General features: G+C 38.4%; 2 protein-coding genes across 3 annotated transcripts in view; one reads left to right on the top strand and one right to left on the bottom strand.

Moving 5' to 3' along the window:
- The window catches only part of recql5 (RecQ helicase-like 5), a 33,674-nt gene extending 13,324 nt beyond the window's left edge, over positions 1 to 20,350 (bottom strand). For both annotated transcript variants that reach the window (XM_081350654.1, XM_081350653.1), the window contains exons 1-7: positions 20,170 to 20,350; positions 19,911 to 20,032; positions 18,210 to 18,725; positions 14,967 to 15,063; positions 14,563 to 14,674; positions 13,268 to 13,430; positions 13,097 to 13,179 (exon numbers count right to left, since the gene is read on the bottom strand). In XM_081350654.1, coding sequence (XP_081206780.1) covers positions 13,097 to 13,179; positions 13,268 to 13,430; positions 14,563 to 14,674; positions 14,967 to 15,063; positions 18,210 to 18,725; positions 19,911 to 20,032; positions 20,170 to 20,263 — 1,187 coding nt within the window. In that variant the 5' untranslated portion in view covers positions 20,264 to 20,350. The remainder of the gene's footprint in view (positions 1 to 13,096; positions 13,180 to 13,267; positions 13,431 to 14,562; positions 14,675 to 14,966; positions 15,064 to 18,209; positions 18,726 to 19,910; positions 20,033 to 20,169) is intronic.
- Positions 1,467 to 13,273, top strand: smim5 (small integral membrane protein 5). Its single transcript, XM_081350848.1, has 3 exons — positions 1,467 to 1,734; positions 9,870 to 9,993; positions 11,465 to 13,273. Exons 2-3 carry the CDS (start codon positions 9,876 to 9,878, stop codon positions 11,554 to 11,556), a joined length of 210 nt encoding a protein of 69 aa, XP_081206974.1. The 5' UTR covers positions 1,467 to 1,734; positions 9,870 to 9,875; the 3' UTR covers positions 11,557 to 13,273.
- Positions 20,351 to 22,704: the final 2,354 nt, after the last annotated feature.

Here is a 22,704-nt window from a genome sequence, read left to right as displayed (position 1 = left end):
GCTTTGAAACATCACATTGTTTCACACTTAAAAGGTGTGAAAGTTTCCTCAGCTGTCTAAAAGAGAGAGCAAATAAACTAACTATAAATAAAGTGAACATATCTGGGTCATGTTTTATCCCAAAATCAAATAGATTGTGTTTTTCCATAGGGAAAAAAGGTTACACTCTGTTTTACGGTGACACTGACACAGTGTAATTATACAAACAAGTATGGAGTAATATTAATTAAACAAGTACTTATATAATTAGGGTTAGGATTTAGTTTAGAGTTAAGCATAATTTACAGTGATTAATATAGTAAATATATGTAAGATGTGTAATAGGGACACTGGAAGATAAAGTGTTACTGGAAAATGAAGTCTATTTTTAGGATCATGAAGATTTTTTCATGACGATAAGGCACAGCACCCAATTCTCAAGAAAAAAAATAAATAAATATAATAATTTAACTAGGGCATATTATTTCAATCGTAAATTATTTTGTCTTAAATGTATGCTGATTTCAATAACTGTAAAAAGATAAATAAATAATAATTAAAATACAATACAAATAACTATTAATGTAAAAAAGTGTATGGTCCTAAAACAGGCTTCATTGTCTTTAGGCAAAATATTTGTATATAATTATTATTAATTATTATTAAATATTAAAATACTTATTTTTTTCTGAATATGTGGTGAGACACATGACATTGAAAACAAACCTCTGCATAGTGCGGTTCAGTCATTTTTTGACAAAATATATTTATTAGTTTTTTATTTTTTTTATTTGTACTTCATCTAAGTGGTATGAAACAAAGGTTTTGTGTTCACACTTGTGTTCTTCATGATAAAAAATTATGCACTGAAAATGAATGGGAGACGAATTTTTTTAGATATCAAGCACATAATTAGACCACAACTTGCTTAGATTTATGGCTTTCTCATAATTTAAGATTAAAGCATGATTTGGAAAATATATATTAAACTTTTTTTTATGTTTTCATAGCAATAAACAAACTTCTATAATAATCTAAAATAATCTGCCACATGTTGTCTTTAAAAAGAGACCAAACTAAAGTCTGTGCTCCAAAGCATTCAAAATTTAAAAAAAGTGAATAAATGGATCATAACTACTACATAAATATAATTTAGCACCATCAAAAAATGTTAAACAAACATTATCGAAGTAAAAAATAGTACATTATTTTCATTCAACAAATAACAATATCTGTTTTTTTTTTTTACCTCCACAAGAGCACCACCAGAGGGTTAACAACATATTATATAAGATATATTGATGAGTGATATACTGAAAAACAAGTGTCCTACTTTTTAGGTCATTTGTTTTCCTAAATTCAGAGCACGCACACACACAAACAAACACACACAGTCAGTTTCAAAAGCACTTTAAGACTTTGTTTGACAAAAGGAGGAGGAAAAACTGTTTCCACAGTGATTTGAGGGGAGGAGAAAAGACGGGGCCAGACAAAAAGGGGGTGGCGATGGATCTGGTAAACAGAGAGAGAGAGAGAGAGAGAGAGAGAGAGAGAGAGAGAGAGAGAGAGAGAGAGAGCCAGAGCGCTACACAGCCCAGCCCAAAAGACTCGTTAAACTGGAAAACTGCAGGCCAAACACATCTGAGAGACACTGAGCAGCTCACAACAACTGTATGACGGGACAGAGAGCGCTCTAACGGACCAAGTTCATAAACAACGAGATACAGGGGACGTGAACTACAAACTGGATCAAAGGTGAGTGTGTGTGTTTGGAGTGACTGTGAGCATTAAAATAAAAACTTGGTCTTAGCTTGTGCATCTACAACTTCCAAAAACATGAGAGACATGTACAAGAAGAAATGAAGGGGAAACATGAGTCTGCACAGCGTCCAGCAAAAGAATCTGGACACACAAACCCCACGTTGAGTTTTATGAGGTAAAATATAAATTATTATAAGTAAAGCTGGGCTGTATATCCAATATAATCACTATTTTTGCTCAAAGTTCTCAACATTGTGAATAATGTGATGATTTTAATGCACTTTTTATTTACACTTTCTGAAGAATTCGACTTTCTCCATCCGCCTCGTGACTCACAATTCACAGGAACAGCGACTGATTCACTTCCAACAATTAACTTGTCATCATAGTTAGTAATGTGGTTAAAAAAATGCAGCCGTTCATAGTTTGTTCATGTCAGTTCAGGTCCATTAAATAACATGATACAACTCTTGATTTAAACAATGTATTAGAAATCTTGAAATGAACACCACGTTTATCAAATGCTTTAGAAGTATTTCTCATTGTTAGTTGGTTAATGTAGTTTTTACTCATGTTAAAAGCATTATTGTAAAGTGTTGCCAAAATATTGCTGTTATATAACTATGCATTGTTATATAGGAGCATATAAATAAAAAATCTTCGTTGGACTGTGTGGAGAACATCTCTTGATTTTACTTTTTTTCTCTTACAAAATCCAAGCAAAACATTTCCTAAAACGATGAATGCTAGTTCATAACCCTAAAATTATTGCACTTGATATATTGTCAAAACATACTGTGACACTCATGAACTATCCTCATGAACTCGAGGGGAAATGACAAAAAATATCATCAAAACATCACCATCTGATTCCAAAGACATAGAGCAGAAATGATGAAGACAAGACTAATATTCACAAAGTATGATTTGCAAATGAGCAACCGAATTAAAACTCACAAATGCAAAACATCATTCACAATATTAGATTTAATGACTGTTTTTGCACATTCCTGATGCTTCGTATGTTATGCATGTTATTAAACGGACACTCTCTTTAGCCAATCAGATGCGAGTTTTCAGTCCAACCCATTAAAATGTGCTTTGACTCAAGAGGCATAACTTAACATGTGCAAAATTACATTTTATTATGAAAACAATTGCCTATAAACATGGATTCTGGTTATCAGCCACCAGCTAATCGATTCAGCGGTTAACATTTACAACACTACATGTAAGCTGTGTAAAATGACTTGAATTCACTTTTATGCCAGTAGATGGCGTTTCCGAAACTGCAGGGGCCAGTTTCACAAAGATAGACTTTGACTATGGCTTATAGTAGATAGTCAGACTTCAGATAGACGTCTAAATCAGACCGTTATACTTAAGACTCTGACTATCTTAAGTAGGACTACACTGCAATGCATCCTGGGTAAAATAAGACACTTTTCAAAACAAAAAACATGGCGGATCGAGTAAACGCATTCAACCGCTCAGTGCAGTTTACCCAAGCAGAAAATGTGTGTTTGTTGGAGGAGTATAACAGTTACAAGGACATTTTACTTGGGAAATTTAGCGGAGAATGTAGTAACAAGAAGAAATGTTTAAATTATGAGCCATTTTCCCTTTTCTTTTGGCTGTTTGTAACGTAACTGATTGTTACTGCTGGTTGCCAAGCCCTAAGTTAGCCTGGGGGTAAGGCGTCTAATTTTTTTGGTCTTAAAGTAACAACATGTAACTTTTCAACCTTCATAATATATTTCCAAGACCCTTGTGATAGTACATCGACTTACAATAGGTTGAATGAGACGTCTGCCAGAGCCTGACGGGGTCTGTATCGCTTTTACTGGCACTATGTAAATTCGGGGTGCGGGTAGTAACCAGCGCTCAAAAAGAACTACAAAATTCGACTGCTTTACGGCATACGTCACTTCGCCCACCACTTCCTCAAATGTGGCCAACCAGCGCGTTTGTTTTCGTACATCTGTTTTCGTCATGGCTGAAGCAGCAGCAAAACGTAAGAAGTCCAAGGTTTTGTCGGAGTAGAGTCGGAAGAGGAAAAGGGAGAGTGATAAACTGAAAGGCAGGACGAGGATCAATATTGGTCGAGCGTTTGCTCGCTGGCGTTAGCTTATGGAGGAGGAGAGTTACCAGACCGATGCTGACTTGGCCGTCATGCTGTTGAACTAGTAAGTAACTGTAAATTGCTTGCATACTATCTTTCGTTTTTCTAATCTGTTGTCTGCCTGGCTACGTTACGGAAACTATCTGGTCCTCCATTTATCTTCATGAATCAGCTAGTAGATGAGCGAATTATCAATCTGGTAGCTAGTAAACACTAACATGGTAGTTTTAGATGGTTAGGATGCTATCGCTATTATTCTCGTTCAGATTTGAGCATTGCAATCGACATGCAAATCGCAAATGTTTGAGTTAAAATGTTTAGTCTACTAAACATGTATAAATTATGAAAAGGGGGAAGATTAATAATATTGTCATTGCCCATTTGAAAAAAACCTGCATGCTTCATATACAGTAACCGTAAATCATTTTACGACAGCGGTAATGGACAATTCCTCTTCCAACCTGTAGGGCGACCGCAGAGGAAAAGTTCCATGTTGTTGCTTTAATTAAGTCAGTCTTTATTTTTGTTAAACAGACAGACTGATCTCATGAAATGGCGTATGTATGACACGCCAATTCGTATTTCCATTTTTGCCGTGTTAACACGCATAATCGCTTTTCAGCGTGTTTATCAACGCCGTTGATTTACGTTACATTACTGTATATAAATATATATGACCTACCCCAACCGCGTCCCTAAACCTACCCATCACTCGGGTTAATACCATTTATGAGTGTTCCCCTACCATCCTAGGAAAAAAAATATTGCTCCCCAGATGTAGATATAGATTTTCCTCCGTTTCGCTCGGACATTTAACGGCGTACGTACACATACACGCGGAATCACTCTGACGTTTAACGGCGTACACATACACGCGGAATCACTCGGCCGTTTAACGGCGTACACATACACGCGCGTGGACATACACGCGGAGAGCTCAAAATGCGTATAAATAACACGCCACTTCACTTGAAAGTGGCGTGTATGTTTACGCAAAGTCATGATGTCATGTTGACAGTCTAACTTGCATTAGACTAGTCTATGAACACATTTTAGACTTGTCTAACACTATAGACTGGTCTAAAATAGCTTTGTGAAACCGGCCCCAGAAATATAGCGGTTGCATTTATAAACGTTATTACACATTGCACGGAGGAACGTTTTTGAAGGCAGTCAGTTCCCTTTAGAAATGCAGAATATAAAACCTTCCACACAAAACTCATCGGGTGTGCACAAATCACATGAATGATATTTCCGTGTCAGAACGTCGATTTTCTAATACACCAATCAATAATACATCATAAATGTATTTGATCGTGAACCACTCTGAATCCCCTACGTGTTTTAACTTTGAAAAGCACAGCGCTCACAATTAAATCCCTTCCAAGCTCGAAGTATCACATTAAAACATATCATAACTCCTGTTTTATGTCCCAACATTTAAATAATTAAGACTTTTTGATATTCCACTTCATATATTCAAGACTTTGTACGGCCTTAAATTTGATAAAACTGCATGTAAGACTTTTAAGGTAAAACCATCCAGAAATGTGTGAAACTGTGTGTTAATTATAAAAGTATTTATGAAATAAGTTTTGCGTTTCTTCATCTTTATGCATATACATTTGGTTGTGCAATTGTCTTTTGTGAATATGAATAGGTTATGAGATGGTGAATTGTTGTTTACAAGCTATTCTTAAGATACACAGTTTAGAAAAATGCATATACTGTATAACACTTTACTGGCATAGTAAAAGCGATTATGGATGCATCTGAAATAGCATACTCTCTCGAGTATTGAGTAGGCACTTAATTTGAATAAGTAATTACTTCACAACTGCTAAAAAAGTATGTTCTATATAGTATGGATGTAATCTGGACCATTCGCCATGTTGTTATTATCATGTGGCCTACAGCCGTCAGTTAGAGTGCTTAACTGCCATTAACAAATCCTCTCCAGTGGCCTCATGGGACAGTAAAGTGTCATTTTTTAAAATACTTTTTTGGTGAACTTGGACATACTTGTCACATACTGTGTTTCGCCTACTATATAGTTTGGAAGTATGCAATTTTGGACACAGACAATAAATAATGCAATATTTTTGAGTTTTTCATAATACAACCATGTCATAATTATTCAATATTGCGGTTTTTAAATCACTAGAAAGGTAGGGTACAAAACTTGACTTTAGGGGGTTGAATAATTTATATATATTTTTATATATATATATATATATATATATATATACACACAGCAAAAAGCAAAAACTCCAGTGTTAAATGATATATGTCAAAATGATGTATGATAAATGATATGTCAAATATATGTTATATATGTTAAATGATATGTCAAAATATGATTGTCAAAACATAACCAACACCACCTGATCAACTTTCTCTTTGTTCATCTGAGAGTTATAACACAGATATAACAGCCAAACTAAATCTAAATTTAATGATTTAAGGGTCAAGAGCTCAACTAAAGCAAACACTGATCACCATAATGGTGTCTTAAAAATTATATTTGTTCCTTCAGTGGTTCTGCTTGTTAACATCAGGTATCTTCAATATTGGTCAATCATCACTCAATGAATCACTTAATGAGCTCATTAACTTTAACACTCATATTTTAACACTCTTGAGTCTGGAGCCATATAAACTACAAGGAGAGTTCATTTAACACTGGAGTTTTTGCTGTGTATATAATGTTTAGAGGCAATTTTATTTATTTTTCTTCAGAAACTCAACTTCAAGTTCTCAGATATAAATTAATTCTCAGACTGTGATGTCGTATAGAATTAGATTCAGGTATAATTCTAGAAGGAACAGAATAACGTTCCTGAGACCAGACAGTCAACACATTCAATACAGGACAATCCAAACTCAACTTAACCGAGGAAACGGTGTTGAAAGGTGTGAATAAAAGTAAGGAATGATTCTCTCATCAGCGGGGTTAGTTTCATACAGTGACGGCACACCCAACAGCGTCTCTCATGTGGAAACACACCCACGACGCAGCAGAAATTTAATGACAAGCTCAACTAGCAGGTTCTGTTTTTCCTAGTGTTATCACATTCTTCAGCAAAACCACAGGAAACATTCTGCAAGGCCTCGGTTCTGAACTACTGCCTCTCATTTGACTAATAACTGCCAACACAAATAGGACAAACTTATAAAAACACAATAATGTGCTTAAAGCAGCCATTTGTCATTTCAGGGTTTGCATGATGCCTCGGAGAAATGCTAATCTATCAGCCAACAATCATGAGTCCAACCTGAGTCTTCTTGACTCCAAATGTCCACAGGAATAATTGTACTAATTCAAAAAACTTATTTTAATCTAATCTACGGACACTCTAGCCTGACTTCGTCATACTCATATTCTAGTCAGAATGTGAGTCTGATACCGCTCCATAGAGATTTGATTATGGGGTGTGTCTCAACCGAACTAGGAAAAAAACAAAACCTCTGCACTCAATTGGATAGACCTACAACCAATCAGAGCAACGGAGTAAATGACGCATGTTCTTCATTCATATTTTCAACCAACAAAATGTCGCGGCTCTCCGTTCCTCTTTTAAAATGAATGCGCTGTGGATATCTTCTATAACAGTCGCGATGGCGGAATCTACACATGATGTTTCATAAACAAAGTTCGGAAGGAGCACGTACAAATAATCCAATATCAACTTGTCATCAAACAATACCATGTCTAACGTTACCCTATCTATCAGCATGAGGAAGCATATTCACTCTGTCAACTTACCTAACAGTCCTTGACAGTTTTTCAGCATCCCTCCACCACCCCGAATCCTCACTCTTGTCTTGTTCTCTCACAACCAGGAACACGGGGGGAGTATGGCTACCGAGCCCACAGCCCTCTCCTCGGACAGCACATCATATAAGCATTTATTCTATCGACTTATTTGTGTGAAATCTTATATACGCATTTATTCTATCTGACTTATTTGTAAATGTGAACTCGTGAAATCTCAATTCTCCAGCTGCAGTCGTCTTTGTTGTAAACTAATTCAAATCAAGCGCTCTTTGGTGACGTGGATGATTACGTTACCGTTGCTCATCTGTCCATCATCGTATAAAGCCCGCCCTGACAATTTGATTGGTCCGAACAATTTTTGTTCGGGCATAATAGCTCAACGGAGCGAGTCCAGACCGAACTTCCCGACCAAAAAATGTTGTGGCCGGGGTTCGGGCTGGCACCCAGGCTACGGACACACATTGTAAATTAGACTAGGAACTGGGTGCCGTTTACACGACACCATTTTCAACTAAAAACAGAAAACTTAGAATCCGGTTTTGGCCGTTCGAGTTTTGGGGCCTGAAAACGCAAACTTTTGAAAACAGGTTTCGAAGTGCAAGTTTGCACACTAGCTAAGTTTCCATCCACTTGTCAATCGAATTATCGGAAGTTCGAGAAAAAAAAGCTCATGCAAATAAAGCTGGTGAAAGTGTGTTTCCATCCAACGGCTTTAAAGCGAATACAAACCTGTGCGTAATGATGTCACATGCTGTTTTGCGATCAAATTGGTGTATCGAATTGATTTGAGACATTTTAAGGTGTTTCCATTCATTTTCGCACTGAATCGCACAACATTCAAGCAAACATTTGCGAACAAAGTTTTGCTAGACAAAATGGATCGCGGCAAATAACGTTTCCATCAGCGTTTATCGCATAAGCCGTATATCGATCAAGATAAAATCCGATGAGACCGAACGTATTTCATTTGAGTCGATATTCATGAAATTCAATCGAATTTTACTGTTTCCATAAGGCATTTTTCATTCGACTTAATTTAGATAAAAATGTGTGGATGGAAACATAGCTACTGTTATCGTCTCTGCGTAAACGACTAAAACGCGTATCTGTGAAAAACGCATAATGTATTACGTGTTCACTCTATATGCGAGTAGCGTTTCTTTACAAAGTGGCATCGCCAACTACTGGCCTGACATGAAAAATACAGTGGTTTTACTCGTTTTCATGGATCGGTGTGAACGGGGATCATTTTGACAAATTTGTCGTCTGTATGCTAAAAACAGAAAGGAAAAACGTTTCCCTTTTTAGTGCAGTGCAAACATGCCCTGAAACAGTCATAACACAATTACAATAATTAAATTTCACGATTCCACAAGTTAACGTTAGCTGAATGTTCTTCAGGGATGCCACTCTTTTTAACCCATGATTTTACATATGGATTATTACAAATATTTTTAATCACAATCTGATAAAATAATTTTAGAGCTTGACATAATTAGGAAAAACTTATATTCATTATAAAAATGCCCGTGGAACTTTAAGATTTAAGATTAGTTTACACTTTTTTGTTTTTCAAGTCAGATATCACTTTTAAATTCAGGCTTCCTCATACAGTATATCCAGGTTTTCCAAGACCATGGGAATGCTGGTTCTTCAAATAAAAAAATAAATAAAAAAAGTTGTTGAGGGAGAGAGGGGAATTAAAATGAGAAATGTTTTTATTTATTTATGTATTTTAAAGCTAGTTTTGTCTTATTTTAAGTCATTTTTAGGTCCGGCACCATGCTATAGATCAAATATGTGCTATCATATCATATAATAATCAACATAATTACTGAGTTTACCTGTATGAAGGGTCTTTTTTGACTCTTAAACTGTACACTGTTATAAATAATTATTTAAAAAATGTAATAAAAATGTAAATAACCTTACAGAACAGCCTTACAGTTTGAAACTGTTATTATTTAAAAAATAACAACAACAGCAACAGCACTTTTCAGTTGAATTAGCAAGACCACACACAACAGCTTTCCACTGTAAATTATAAGGTGATTTGTCTTTTTATATTTACAAAAACGGTATATTTAACCATACTATTTTACTGTAACACTACAGGAAATGTAAGGTTAGATCCTTACTTGCCTTTAACCAATTAACAGATTTTTACAGTCGCATTTGTACAGTTAAAATTGCGATAGTGTACAATGTGGTCTTTGTGCTTGTGTTTAGGCCAGAATGGGCGCTTCAGAGGACGTGATGGGAATCCTCCAGAGCGTCTGGACCAAACTGCAGGCTCTTCCCCAGGAGCACCCGCTCACACAGACGGCGTTCGTCATCATCCTGCTGTTCTTCTGTAAGCACAGTCTTCTCTCTAACTTACACTGGGCTGTCATTACGTCTCTGCACTGCGGCCACATTTATCTGAACGCGAGGCGGAGAGGCTATAAGAGGCTCTAGTGTGATTAAAGGCCTCCACCAAGCACACGTCCATATTTATCCTGCTATTTTAGTGAGCGCACTGCACTTAAACTCTAACTAGACTCTAATTGTGGGACTGTAAAGTTAGGGTTTCTCACAGCAGAAATCCAAAGATTTGAGTCGTTCTGAAGCGTGGTTTGCATAAATGCTGGGGTTTTTTTTAACTGCAAAGGAAGTTTTAAGTTCTCAAAGTTGCAGTTTCATAGTATTGAACTTAATTTTACGATACAATGACCTCACTTTAGATTCCTTAAAAGCTCTGTTATTATAAATCACCATGGTCTGTCTGATTGCTCGATTCTGATTGGCTGGAAGGTGTGCATTAAAACCAATCCAATCAATTCCCCACAGACAAAATCAAGCCCCGCCCTACATCTGTTCTTGTTCCAGAAGCCGTTTCACTCAGATATACGTCACAACAGAGAAGAAAAGACTGTCACAGCTTCTGTTTCATGCCAACTTTCAGTTTGAGTAAACAGTTTTAGGGCTTTTCACACTTGAACTAGTTAACCCTGGGTCATTTTAAACCCAGAGTAAATTGAATCCTGGGTTATCTTGATTCACGTTTCACATTGTTCATAATTTACTCAAGGTTAACACTTAATCCTTTGCTAAACCCTGGGTGAATGTCCTCATTTGCATATTTGCGGCATCAGTGTCACCGATTGGACGAACGCAGCACGTGACCTGTTTACATAAAGGCTCTGTCATTGGACATACTCAGATTTTATATTGCCTTAGTCTACTATCAGCTTTATAATGGACCTTTCAGATAAAGGTAAGAGTGAAACAGTCTCTAAATACACCAATTGTCACGTTTTCTTTCTTTGGCCGCTACAATGAACGAGTTAGACTTGGCTTTTTATCTAAAAGAGGAACAGAAGACGGCACTCGAATCGATCCTTTGCAATGACGTTTTAGCTGTTTTGCCGACCGGATACGGTAAGACTCTAATCTACCAGATAGCGCCGCTGGTAGCTGGGGTTTATTGTTGTGATTGGTCATAGTGTTATCCAATTGCGTGCAGTGAGATTTTCAAATGCACGCTTGGTGCCGCCCCTCCAGCTGGCCAATTTTCATTAGTCGATGCCAGACCATTAATCTTTCAGATTTAGGTCTGGATTTCCAGGCTAGTTTGGCACCGCAATGCGGGGTTAACATCCTAGAGCAGTGTTTCATAACCCTGGGTAAAAAAACGGTGCTAACCCTCTTCTAAATTACAAGTGTGAAACACTCAGGGTTAAAAGCAGGCTTAAGAATGACGATAACCCGGGGTTGAGCGTAGTGTGAAAAGCCGTTTTGACTACGACGTGTGACTAAATCTCCATGTTTTCTTCTTCTTCCAGTGACATTCATCGTTCTGATCGTGACCGGATGCGTTTACGGCTGCTGCGGCTGCTGCACTGGCGGGTCCAGGAACAAAGTCTCTGCCGTCTGAAACACGGCCAGCGAGAAGATACCAAACAGACCACAATGGGCCAAAATAAAATCTGGTGGAGTTTGACCGTTTTGTTTGTGACCGCTGCGATATCACACATTACAGCGATAAAATTCAGCCACTGTAAAGCTGCATGAACACACATCAGCTACAGTCACGAAGCAGATCTTCAGATGCAGAAACAAGCATCTGGCTGAGGATTACGGTCCCCCTTAATTATGGAAGTCACAAATAAACACTAAATTCCCAACCTCTGTCATTATATGAACAGTGAACCACTGTGAAACCAGTGGCTGCCCTCTGCTGGTCGCTCGCACCACTGCCGTAACGGAGCAGAGGCGAAGAAACAAGAGGGAAAGCCTAGGGCAGATCTCAGGTGCAATGCCATTCAAAAGTGTAAGATTAGCCAGTGAGGAATTAGTATTTTCATTTAGCAAGGGGATTAAATTGATTGAAGGGTCATTTAGGCCCCGTTTACACGTACATGGTTATTTTAAAAAACGGAGACATTTCCCTTCGTTTACACACAAACGAAGAATTCGCCTCTGAAACCGATTCTTTCTAAAAACTCCGGCCAGAGTGGAGATTTTGGAAAACTTCGTTTGCATGTAAACTGAAAAAAACTGAGTTTTAGGCAGCAGACGTCACAGTGTTCGTTGCTGTTGTTGCTATTTCCGGGATTCTGATTGGCGAACGTGGGCTTGAGCTTCTCGTTACTCTGCCACCTACAGGTTTGGCATGCTCTTGACGGCATATATACACAGGTTCGTGTAAACGAACACTTTTCTGAAAGCTGACAGGTGTGCACGATGTTATTTTAGAAAACGGAGAGGGCGAAATGTTATGAAAATAGCTGGCCATGTGTAAATGTAGCCTTATAATGTTTTAAAAGATTTCTTATAAATGCTGTTCTTTTGAACTTTCTATTCATCAAGGAATCCTGAAAACTGTATCTTAGTTTTCGCAAAAATATAGGCTAAAGCAGCACAAAATTGATAATCATAAATGTTTCTTGAGCAGCAAATCAATGATTTCTGAAGGATCATGTGACACTGAAGACTGGAGTAATGATGCTGAAAATTCACAGGAATAAATCCCATTTTTCAATATTCACACAGAAAAGAGCTATTTTAAATTGTCATAATATTCCGCAATATTGCTGTTTTAACTTGGCCAAATAAACACAGCCTTGGTGAGCAGAAGAGACTTCTTTAAAAAACATGAAAAAACCTTACAGACCCCAAACCTGTGAAAGATGGTATCTGATATAACAAAATACTACTACTACTTTCACGTTGTATTAAGATCATGTGATATACAGAGGAAAATGGAGCTTAGACATAAAATAAAATGGAAATAATCAAATATGCTTAAAAAAAAAAAACTTGTGTATTGTGGATTCAAATCAAATGCATTTTATGGATATAAAGTGATAAAAATATTCATGCATGTTTTGTTTTTGAAACATACCAATTCTGTTTTATTAAACATATATTGTACCCTCAATCCAGGATTATCAGTTGTCTGTGTTTAAACTCACCCTTCTTGCTCACAAAAAGCAACCATTGCCTCGAAGTCTAGAATGGGCGCCTTGTCCTGCTCTTTCTGTGATCCTCGCTTCTCCTGAATTCAAAACACAAAACACACAAGGAATGTCTACCTGTGACTGCTCAGAAGTATGAAGACATCCAGATCGGATGTTGTTCCCGACCTGTTTGCGCGTGATTTCCTTGCGGATGAGGAAGCCGAGCTGGTCTCTGTCTTTGGGAGAGTAGTAAATCCTGCAGGACGATGGCAGTCCGTCACGGCCGGCTCGTCCCGACTCCTGATAGTAACTGGCCAAAGATTTCGCCACATTCCAGTGAACGACAAACCTGAAAACATACGGACACTTACACGCAACATCAAACACGGTAAAGCACAGATGCAAGACGTCTGAAATGTCTACAGATTCATCAACCCTCTGGTGCTCTTCGAAACAATTTTTATTTTTTTTTACCTTTTGGCACTTGCTATGTGAACACAAAAAAAATCATGGACATGATTCGAAAAGGTTTCAAAAAGAGTAAAACATGATCTGGAAAATATCTATTTAATTTTTTTTCCTAGCAATAAACAAACTTCTACAACATTTTTTTAAAGTTTAAAAAAAAAAAAAAACTTCATTTAACAAAATCTGACTAAAAGCTCATTTTTGAAACACAACTTGTTTAGATTTATGGCTTTAATTTTCTTGCAGTTTTAGAGTAAACATTTCATATAAAAATTTAAAATAGTATTTTTGTGCATTTTTCATAAACTTAAACTTTACTTTAAAAAAAAAAAACTCATTTTGAGTTGCATCACAAAAAAAAAGCAATAAAGCAGATTTGTTTCCTCCATTAAGTCAGTGGCTGGCCGAGACTTTTTTAAAGGATTTATAAAAAAAGGCACCAAATAAATGGCAGAAATAAATGGAATAAATCAAAGTAAATGAGAATGATTGATTCACGACTGAAACACCACAATTTTTTATGTTCTTTTTTTTTCAAAGAAATTAGTATTTGTTTAAAGAAAAAACAGTAAAACATTTATAATTAAATTTAAAAAATATCGTTCTTTTGAACTTTCTATTCATCAAAGAATTCTGCAAAAAAAAATGTATCACAGTTTTTCACAAACCTATGAAACAGTTTTCAACATTGATGATAATAATAAATGTTTCTTGAGCATCAAATCATCATATTATCATGATTTCTAAAGGATCATGTGACACTGAAGACTGGAGTAATGATGCAGAAAATTCAGCTTTGATCACAGGAATAACTTACATTTTAACAGATATTCAAATAGAAAACAGCTTTATTAAATTGTAATAATATTTCACAATAGTACATTTTTTGCTGTGTTTCTAATCAAATAAATGCAGTTTTGGTGAGCAGAAGAGACTTCTTTCAAAAACATAAATAGATTCTACAGACTCCAGACTTTTGAACATTAGTGCACACTTAGGTGAGAGAAACTCACCTGACATTGGCCTTGTCCACTCCCATACCAAAACTGATGGTGGCCACAATGACAGGCACTTTATCAGCCATCCAGTCAGCCTGACTCTCTGTGCGATCGCCCGCCTTCAGCCCTAGAGAGAGAGAGAGAGAGAGAGAGAGAGAGAGAGAGAGAGAGAGAGAGAGAGAGAGAGAGAGAGAGAGAGAGAGAGAGAGAGAGAGAGAGAGAGAGAGAGAGAGAGAGAGAGAGAGAGAGAGAGAGAGAGAGAGAGAGAGAGAGAGAGAGAGAGAGAGAGAGAGAGAGAGAGAGAGAGAGAGAGAGAGAGAGAGAGAGAGAGAGAGAGAGAGAATGAGCTTCCCATGCAAACATGCACAACAACATTATACTATTAAAGTCCATTAGGCGTGAAAAGGCAGCGGGATCACCTGCATGGTAGGGCTTGGCTGAAATTCCCAATTTAGTCAACTTATGAGCCACTTCCTCACAACTCTCTCGGGTTCGACAGTAAACAATCCCACATCCCTGCAAACCAAAAATCATCTTGGTTTATATATATAAATATATAATATATAACATAAATAATATATAACATAAAGGAATAGTTTAGCCTAAAATGAAAATTCATAATTTTCTCACGCTCATGTTGTTCCAAACCTGAATGACTTTATTAGTCCCAAAAGGAGACGTTTCACAGAATGTCCAAGTTGCACTTTTCCATACAATGAAAATTAAAAGTGACTGACACTGTTGAGATCCAGAAAAGCTTGTTCACCCCCTGTGGTGAAAATCAAGCTTTTAATGTTGTGGTGTTTTTAATCTGCTTTAAGACAAATCATGTGCAAATTCATAAGTGAACACCATTGCTGAGTATTTTCTCCTTAAAACTGCAGTGAACCAAAGACAGTGTTGTTTTTGAGACTGTGTCTGGTGTTTCTGACGTCACAAACTACCTTGTAACCAATCAGATGTATCGTCAACAAGTGGATCTCTGAGCTGGTGTAAGTGAGTGGAGGCGGGGCTCATTTGCATATGCATTTGTATAGAACCGTGTATATTAAATGAGGCAAGGGCGTAGAGTTACAATTAAATTTAAACTTGCATGACTTGAGATACTTCCAAGACTTCCCCTTCGCTTCATATTTCAAATCTCACTTAAGTTCACGTACATTCAATTATAGCACGTCAAGATGTATTTTCTTCCCAGGTTTGACGATGACTTTAAACATCGGTGAATCTTGTGCCTTGACACTGATGACACACTTTGACACACTATATCAGAATGTGTGGCTCAATGACACTGTAAAAAAAGTGTCCATGGCTTTTCAGTAAACGACCATTGATTGGCTAACGTCATTGCATAGGAAACAGTATCAACAGCCACTCGCTATTGAACGTGAGTAAGTGTTTTTAAAACATTATTTATATAAAACTGTCATTTACAGAGAAAGCATTATGAAATCATTTACTTACGGCACTGTGCCTCGTTTACAAATAAAATACTCCAAACCAACATAATCTTTCGATCACACGATCCAGGACGCCAATAAAACCATCCACTTGTTTCCGAGATGCAAACAAGCTGTTTAAACTGGAGGCGTCAAAGCGAACGTTCTTTCACTCGTCCATTTGTCCTGTTGAACGTGCCTCTATCTATCAGTTAAACTATCAGTGTAGACAGCGTCAGTGATTATAATGGGCTCTATTTGCTTTTGACGTAGCGTGACACTCAGATTCAGATGTCAGCCGTTAAGCGACTAACGAAAGTGGGCGGGGCCTATGGTGCGATGATGTAAACTATTGGTTGATGTCTTGCTCAGGAGGCGGTCATGTGCAAATGTATTTGCCCATGTGACTTCACAGAACCCAACAGTATCAAAACAAGCTGTTTTTGGAGCTTGCTTACATAAATGCTTTGTTTAAATTGAGTTGGAAATTTGAAGGTATGAAACTTGCAGGATGTTTTAATGATACAAAGACCTCTTATATGTGACCCTGGATCACAAAACCAGTCACAAGTCGCACGGGTATATTCGTGGCAATAACCAACAATAGATTGTATGGGTCAAAATTATAGATTTTTGTTTTACGCCAAAAATCATTAGGATATTAAAGGGATACTTCACCTCTGGGAAGATGAATGTGTATTTAAAATAGGTCATTTAAGTAGAAGAAATGTGAAGAAATTTTTGAATTTGGAGCTTTCTAGACTGAGAAAAGCCAGAAAATGTATTTTTGGCTTATGTGGATGAAAGACAACAACTCCCAGAATGCACTTGCTTCGCTGCCTTAGGAGGCCACGCCTACCGGTTAGAGAGCACAGTTGAAAACAACAAGGCTAGCCTAAGTAAGTGATGGGTTTGCCAGGGATTTAGAGATCGCCCAAAATGTCCGGGATTCGGCTTTTGCGTTCTACAGTCGCCATTCATCATGTTTACTGTGGCGAGCAGGACGAGGCTGACGGCCGCGGGAGAACGGCGCGAGGCCGGTGGCGTGATTACTGAGACGCGCCGGGTCTCGCATCTCTCACGGAGGTGCGGGAATTTTCTTAGCAATGTTAAAACGCACATCAACCTATCACTTGTTTTGCATTCATGTAAACACTACAGTCAGATTCACCGATCAGAATTAATTCAGCTAGATTGAAACGAGAGGTGTGCATGTAAACAATGAATGGCGACCGCAGAACGCAAAAGCCGAATTCCGGACATTTTTAACAGTCTCGCCCGCCGGACAAGTCCGGGAAAAGGAAGATGGTAACCCCTACTTACTCAGCTTTCTCCTATTATTCAGCTTTCTCCACAGAACAAGAGCCTGCTAGCTTAGCTTCCAAAGAAAGACGGCTGATACTGTGTGCATTCTGTGAGTGAGATCCCACCCTCTATGGGCGTGCTGAAAACATGCGGGACAACGCCTTCTACTGGCTGTAGTCTTTTGCCTCTGGACAGAAAATCCTCCGATGACGCAAAATGACGATTTTTGCGTCATCGGAGGATTTTTTCCAGACAAAAAATACATAAATCTCTCCTCTCAGGGGGATATGAGGGGGGAAAGCATGGTAATTAGAAAATACTACAGGTTTTCTACTAATACAAAGCTTAATGCTAAATCCTGAAGTAACCCTTTAAGTAAAGATCATGTTCCATTAAGATATTTTGTACATTTCCTGCCGTAAATATATAAAACATGTATTTTTGTGAGTGAATGCAGCACAATCGCCAACATAAATGAACAACTTTAAAGGAGATTTTCTCAATATTTTCGATTTTTTTTGCACCCTCAGATTCCAGATTTTCAAATAGTTAAATCTCGGCCAAATATTGTCCTATCCTAACAAATCATACATCAATGGAAAGCTTATTTATTCAACTTTCAGATGCTGTATGGATCCCATGTGACTGGTTTTGTGGTCCAGGGTCACATATGGCAAATTTGATTTCTCATCATGTCATGACCCCTTTAAGTCACTGTATGATTGAACTTCATTTCAGCGTCATGTCATTAACTAGTATGTGCAAACATACATTTTATTTGTATAATTTGTTCCACTTTTATTGAATGGATAAAATGAAGCTTCATTGTTGTGTTAAACTTCTGTGTTCAGCAGATGAAAGAAAGCCGTACTGGCTGAGAACAACATGAGGGCGAGTAACACATAAATAGTGACTGACCTTTTGAGCAGTATTTCCGCCCAGCGCCTCTTTAGCAAACGCAAGCAAGTGGACGTAAGGGTCCGGCAGCAGATCCCGGAAGATCACGTCATACTTCAAGTTCTTCCGGAAAACAGGCGTGGCGAAGAGGAGTGGCGAGCGCAGTTTGAGCGAGCGCTCGATGTCTTCCTGCACTCTCTTGGGCGCCGTGGCTGTGAGCGCTACGCAGGGAACGTCCTGCAGACGGGAGCGCAGGTCGCCCAGCTTCAGATAGTCCGGTCGGAAGTCATGCCCCCACTGGGAGACGCAGTGAGCTTCATCCACCGCCAGATACGCCAGGAGACCCCGCGAGCACAGCGAGCTCAAGCAGGGCTGGAAGGACGGAGACGCCACCATCTCGGGAGTGATGTAGAGCAGCTTGAGCCGAGGACTCTCGCTCTCCAGATCCGCCAGGATCTGCCGCCGCTCGGCCGAGGGAAGTTTGGAGTTGATGGATCGTGCGGGAACATTGAGAGCCTTCAGGTGCTCCACTTGATCCTGGAGCGGCACAAACATGATGAATCAGCACACGCTTAAAAAGATCAGTTCTCACTCTTGTAAACTAGTGATTGACTGGTATATAGCTTAAGGCCAGACAGGCAAAAACAGTGTTTTCTCATGCATCTGTCAATGTTGAGCTTTTTGGCTTTTCATAAAGGGTTTTTTCAGACTAGTGGACAGAAAACATCCTAAATACACTTTTAACTGCATCTTTTAGAGCACTTTATCTATTTGCGTCTGTAGATTTCAATTACAGTGTATATCTTAAATGGCCGTTTTCTTAAAGCTACACTGTGTAGGAATTTTCTCCCATCTGGCGGTGAAATTGTTTATGACTACCATATGAATAATAATTTCTAGCCCCTCCCATTCCGAGGGCGTTTTAAGTCCTACAGTGACCGTATTATTTCAAATCTGCCGGCAGTCGCGAGTAATCTCCCCCTCGCATTCGTCACGGCGCCACTGAGTGTAAACCCAAAAGGCGAAGTTTGAAATTCCAGGTATGTCCCTCTTTGGCTAATGTATTTTCAAGATGGAGGCGCAACATGGCTGCTACCATTCGAGCAACTCGCTCGTATGTATTCTAAATGGCAGATTATACACTTATGAGAATACTTGATTAGTTGGTTGAAGTGATCACACATTAATGAGAACGTATACTTTTGAAAGAGCAAAGTGTGTTTTGCTAAAAATCAACTTTAAAATTAGTTTTTCCTCCTACACTGAGCCAGAAATCTCCACTTCAGTATCGCTTACATATACCAAACTTAGTTTTTTTTTTTTTTTTTTATGTAATCTTGATGTACTACATTCGCCATGTTGTCATTATCATGTGACCTGTCAGCGTCAGTTGATATGAGCCTCTTTTATGAGTACTGTGAATTAGGACGTACTTTTGTCACATACTGTTTTTCACCTACTATACGGTAGGGAAGTATGCGATTTCGGATGCAACCAGAATTTACTTTTATGATAATTATTCCTTTATATCACACTGTATCAACTGATGCCAATTGTCTCAAAACTGTCAAATATTGTCTGGCCAATAACACTAATGCAAACCATAGTTTGCTTATGAAGCAGCAGCTTCCTGCTCAAAGGCTATTGTGTGCCTGCAGCTTATCCATGCTGACAGATATGGCTTTTATGTGTGTGGATGGGGTAGTTTTGATGAGTTTTCACCTGTATGAGTGCGATGAGAGGAGAAATAACCAGAGTGATGCCGCTGGACAGAAGAGCTGGGAGCTGATAGACCAGAGACTTGCCAGCTCCAGTGGGCATACATACAAACACATCCCTGTCACCTGCAAGACACACACACACACGCACGCACGCACGCACGCACGCACACACACAAACGTCAGGACAACAACAACACTAGCATTCAGCGAGCTCCTGCCTTTTATCCCATAATAACCCAGTGTAAATGTGTCATTGTCACCCTTCAGCACTGCTTTCACGGCATCTTCCTGCTGCTGAGAGCGAAAACTGTCGAATCCGAAGTGCTTCTTTAGCGCCCGGTGAATGGCACTCATAATAACTACATCAACAAGCTCAACAATTCACTCAACTTTGCTTCATTGAGCTCTCGGTCGCGCACAGATGACGTCACTAAATGACGCAAATATACTGAGTTCGTTTGAGTTTTGTCTTGTACTTTTCTTCTTCTTTTTTTCGCATACCATCATAAATCGCATTTTCAGTTTTTTTTATGTTGTTGTTCAACGAGTATTTTAAAAAATGCTTTTTTTTCCGTATCTGAAAACAAATAAGAAATATTTTTTTGATGATGCCCGCTAACAATATTTAGAAATGAAAGGAATTGTTCACTTAAAAATGAAAGTTCTTTCATCGTTTACTCGAATTTATTTCTTCTGCTGAACACAAAGAAAGATAATTTCCCTATATATATGAATGATCAATATATTAAATGGTTTAACAGCATTTGAAAATATAAAGAATAATATATTCTAATATAATAATATATTACATCAGTAATACACTTCATAATATATAGATGTATGTGATCAGATATGGCACTGCATGTGTAATATATTGCAGATACATTCACTCATGCAGCATAAACATGCATACTGTATGTGAACATACATTCACATTTATGTGGGAACATGTATGTGCATTTTATGCACATAATAAAGGATAAAACTTTGTGAATATTACATGTAATGCTATTTTTGTCTTAATTTATAAATATTTTATATGTATTAATATATAGCCATACATGGTCAACGCATATATTGCAGTATATTGAAAAATTTAAGCACTAGTTCCCCTATACATGGAAACTTATTATGTAATATTCAACATTATATGTTGCAGTATATTCCATTATATTTTTGTTCCATAAGGGTAGTCTGCATGTTAAACTCTTGAGTCAGTCTGAGAAGCCTGGGCCGCAGTTGCCAACAAATGGCCTCAGACGGAGACTATGCATAAAGATTATTAAAGAACATTTTGGTAATGAATTCTAGGTATTTACTGCCTATCTGGAGAAAGCCTTGGGCAGGCCCGCTTTAAAGGCAGAGGATGTGCAGGGATTACAGGCTTATGCTTAACTTAACATGCCTAGCATAAAGATTGTTGTAACAAAGCTACCTTACAAGCTGAGAGAGCAATGGAGGGCTCAGGCTTGTGAGAGTATGGAGTTCAGTCAAGGCAGAGCAAAGTTCTCACACATTGCCGAGTTTGTTGAAAAACAGGTTAAGGTGGCATTTGATCCTGTGTTTGGAGATATCCGGGACAAACAGGGCACAGGTAAATTCAAAACCCTAGTGCACAAGACATTTAGAGGGAATAGTTTTGCCACTGATGTTGCTGTTTCAGTTCCATCTAAGAAGACTGACATTGTGTCATCAAGGATACAGCTCTGTATCTCAGTCTAATGGAAACTGTTTGTTCTGTGCAAATCAACATCCATAGGAAAGATTATTTGCTTTGAAGAAGAAGACTCAACGAGACCAGATTGAATTCCTGAAAGCCAAGGGAATTTGTTTTGGTTGTCTAAAGAAAGGACATATGAGTAAGGAATGTGACAATCGTTTGATTTGTGATGTTTGTGGAGAAGCACATCCAACTATCCTGCACATATATTGCAAGGAAGTAACTGTGAAAGAGTTAGAGGATAGGTGTAAAGTAGTGTCTGCTCAAACTTGTGGTCATACAGGGGCCAGTAACGAGAGGAGTATAATGCCAATCATACCGATTCAAGTGAAAGCTATTAAAGGTAACAAGGTAATGCAGACCTATGATTTTCTGGACCCGGGAAGCTCAGCCACTTTTTGTTCAGAGCATCTAATGAACGAGCTGAATCTGAGTGGAAAGAGGGTCAACATTCTTCTTCGTACCATGAGTCAGGAACAATCTGTGTCCTGCAATGTTATTGATGGACTGGAAATCAGTGGAATAAATACCTGTTTCTTCCCACTTCCTGCCGTATATATGCAGCAGAAGATGCCTGTTGACTCTGAAAACATCATTACTCAGGAGGAGTAAGGGAATCTAGGTAGTTTGTGGAAATTTCACCATTCATATAAGCTGCCATTGGACGCGTAGGCACTCGGAGTGCCAATTTGCCGCTTAAGTTAATGGTGAAATGGACACTTTACCTTTTTGAGGGGTAATGCGTGGTAATTTACCATAGGGGCCACCTTTAGGGGCGACCTTGAGCTACTGGGGAGTCCACAGATCGTCCTCGGACCCCCTGTGTCCACGTTTTGCCTATACCATCCTCCTGACAGCCTGTTCTTCATCCCATTGTCCACAAAGCACCTCTGATGTCATCTGCCTTCCTATCCGTACCATAGTCTTCCTCTTGTCCACAAAGTGCCTTTGGTGTCCCCTGATTGCCTATTCTTCATCCTTTTGTCCACAAAGTGCCTTTGGTGTCCCCTGACTGCCTATTCTTCATCCTTTTGTCCACAAAGTGCCTTTGGTGTCCCCTGACTGCCTATTCTTC

The sequence above is a fragment of the Scardinius erythrophthalmus genome (assembly GCF_964197995.2).
Source record: "Scardinius erythrophthalmus genome assembly, chromosome: 1".
NCBI classification, from domain to species: Eukaryota; Metazoa; Chordata; class Actinopteri; order Cypriniformes; family Leuciscidae; genus Scardinius; species Scardinius erythrophthalmus.
The sequence above is the reverse complement of the archived record's forward strand: the minus strand, read 5'-3'. Positions and strand labels throughout refer to the sequence as shown.

What these genes read in the sequence shown, in the direction of transcription:
- smim5 (XM_081350848.1), top strand. Translation starts at nt 9,876, where the DNA reads ATGGGCGCTTCAGAGGACGTGATGGGAATCCTCCAGAGCGTCTGGACC. An exon ending in CATCATCCTGCTGTTCTTCT is followed by an intron (nt 9,994 to 11,464) that starts GTAAGCACAGTC and finishes TTCTTCTTCCAG; the next exon opens with TGACATTCATCGTTCTGATC.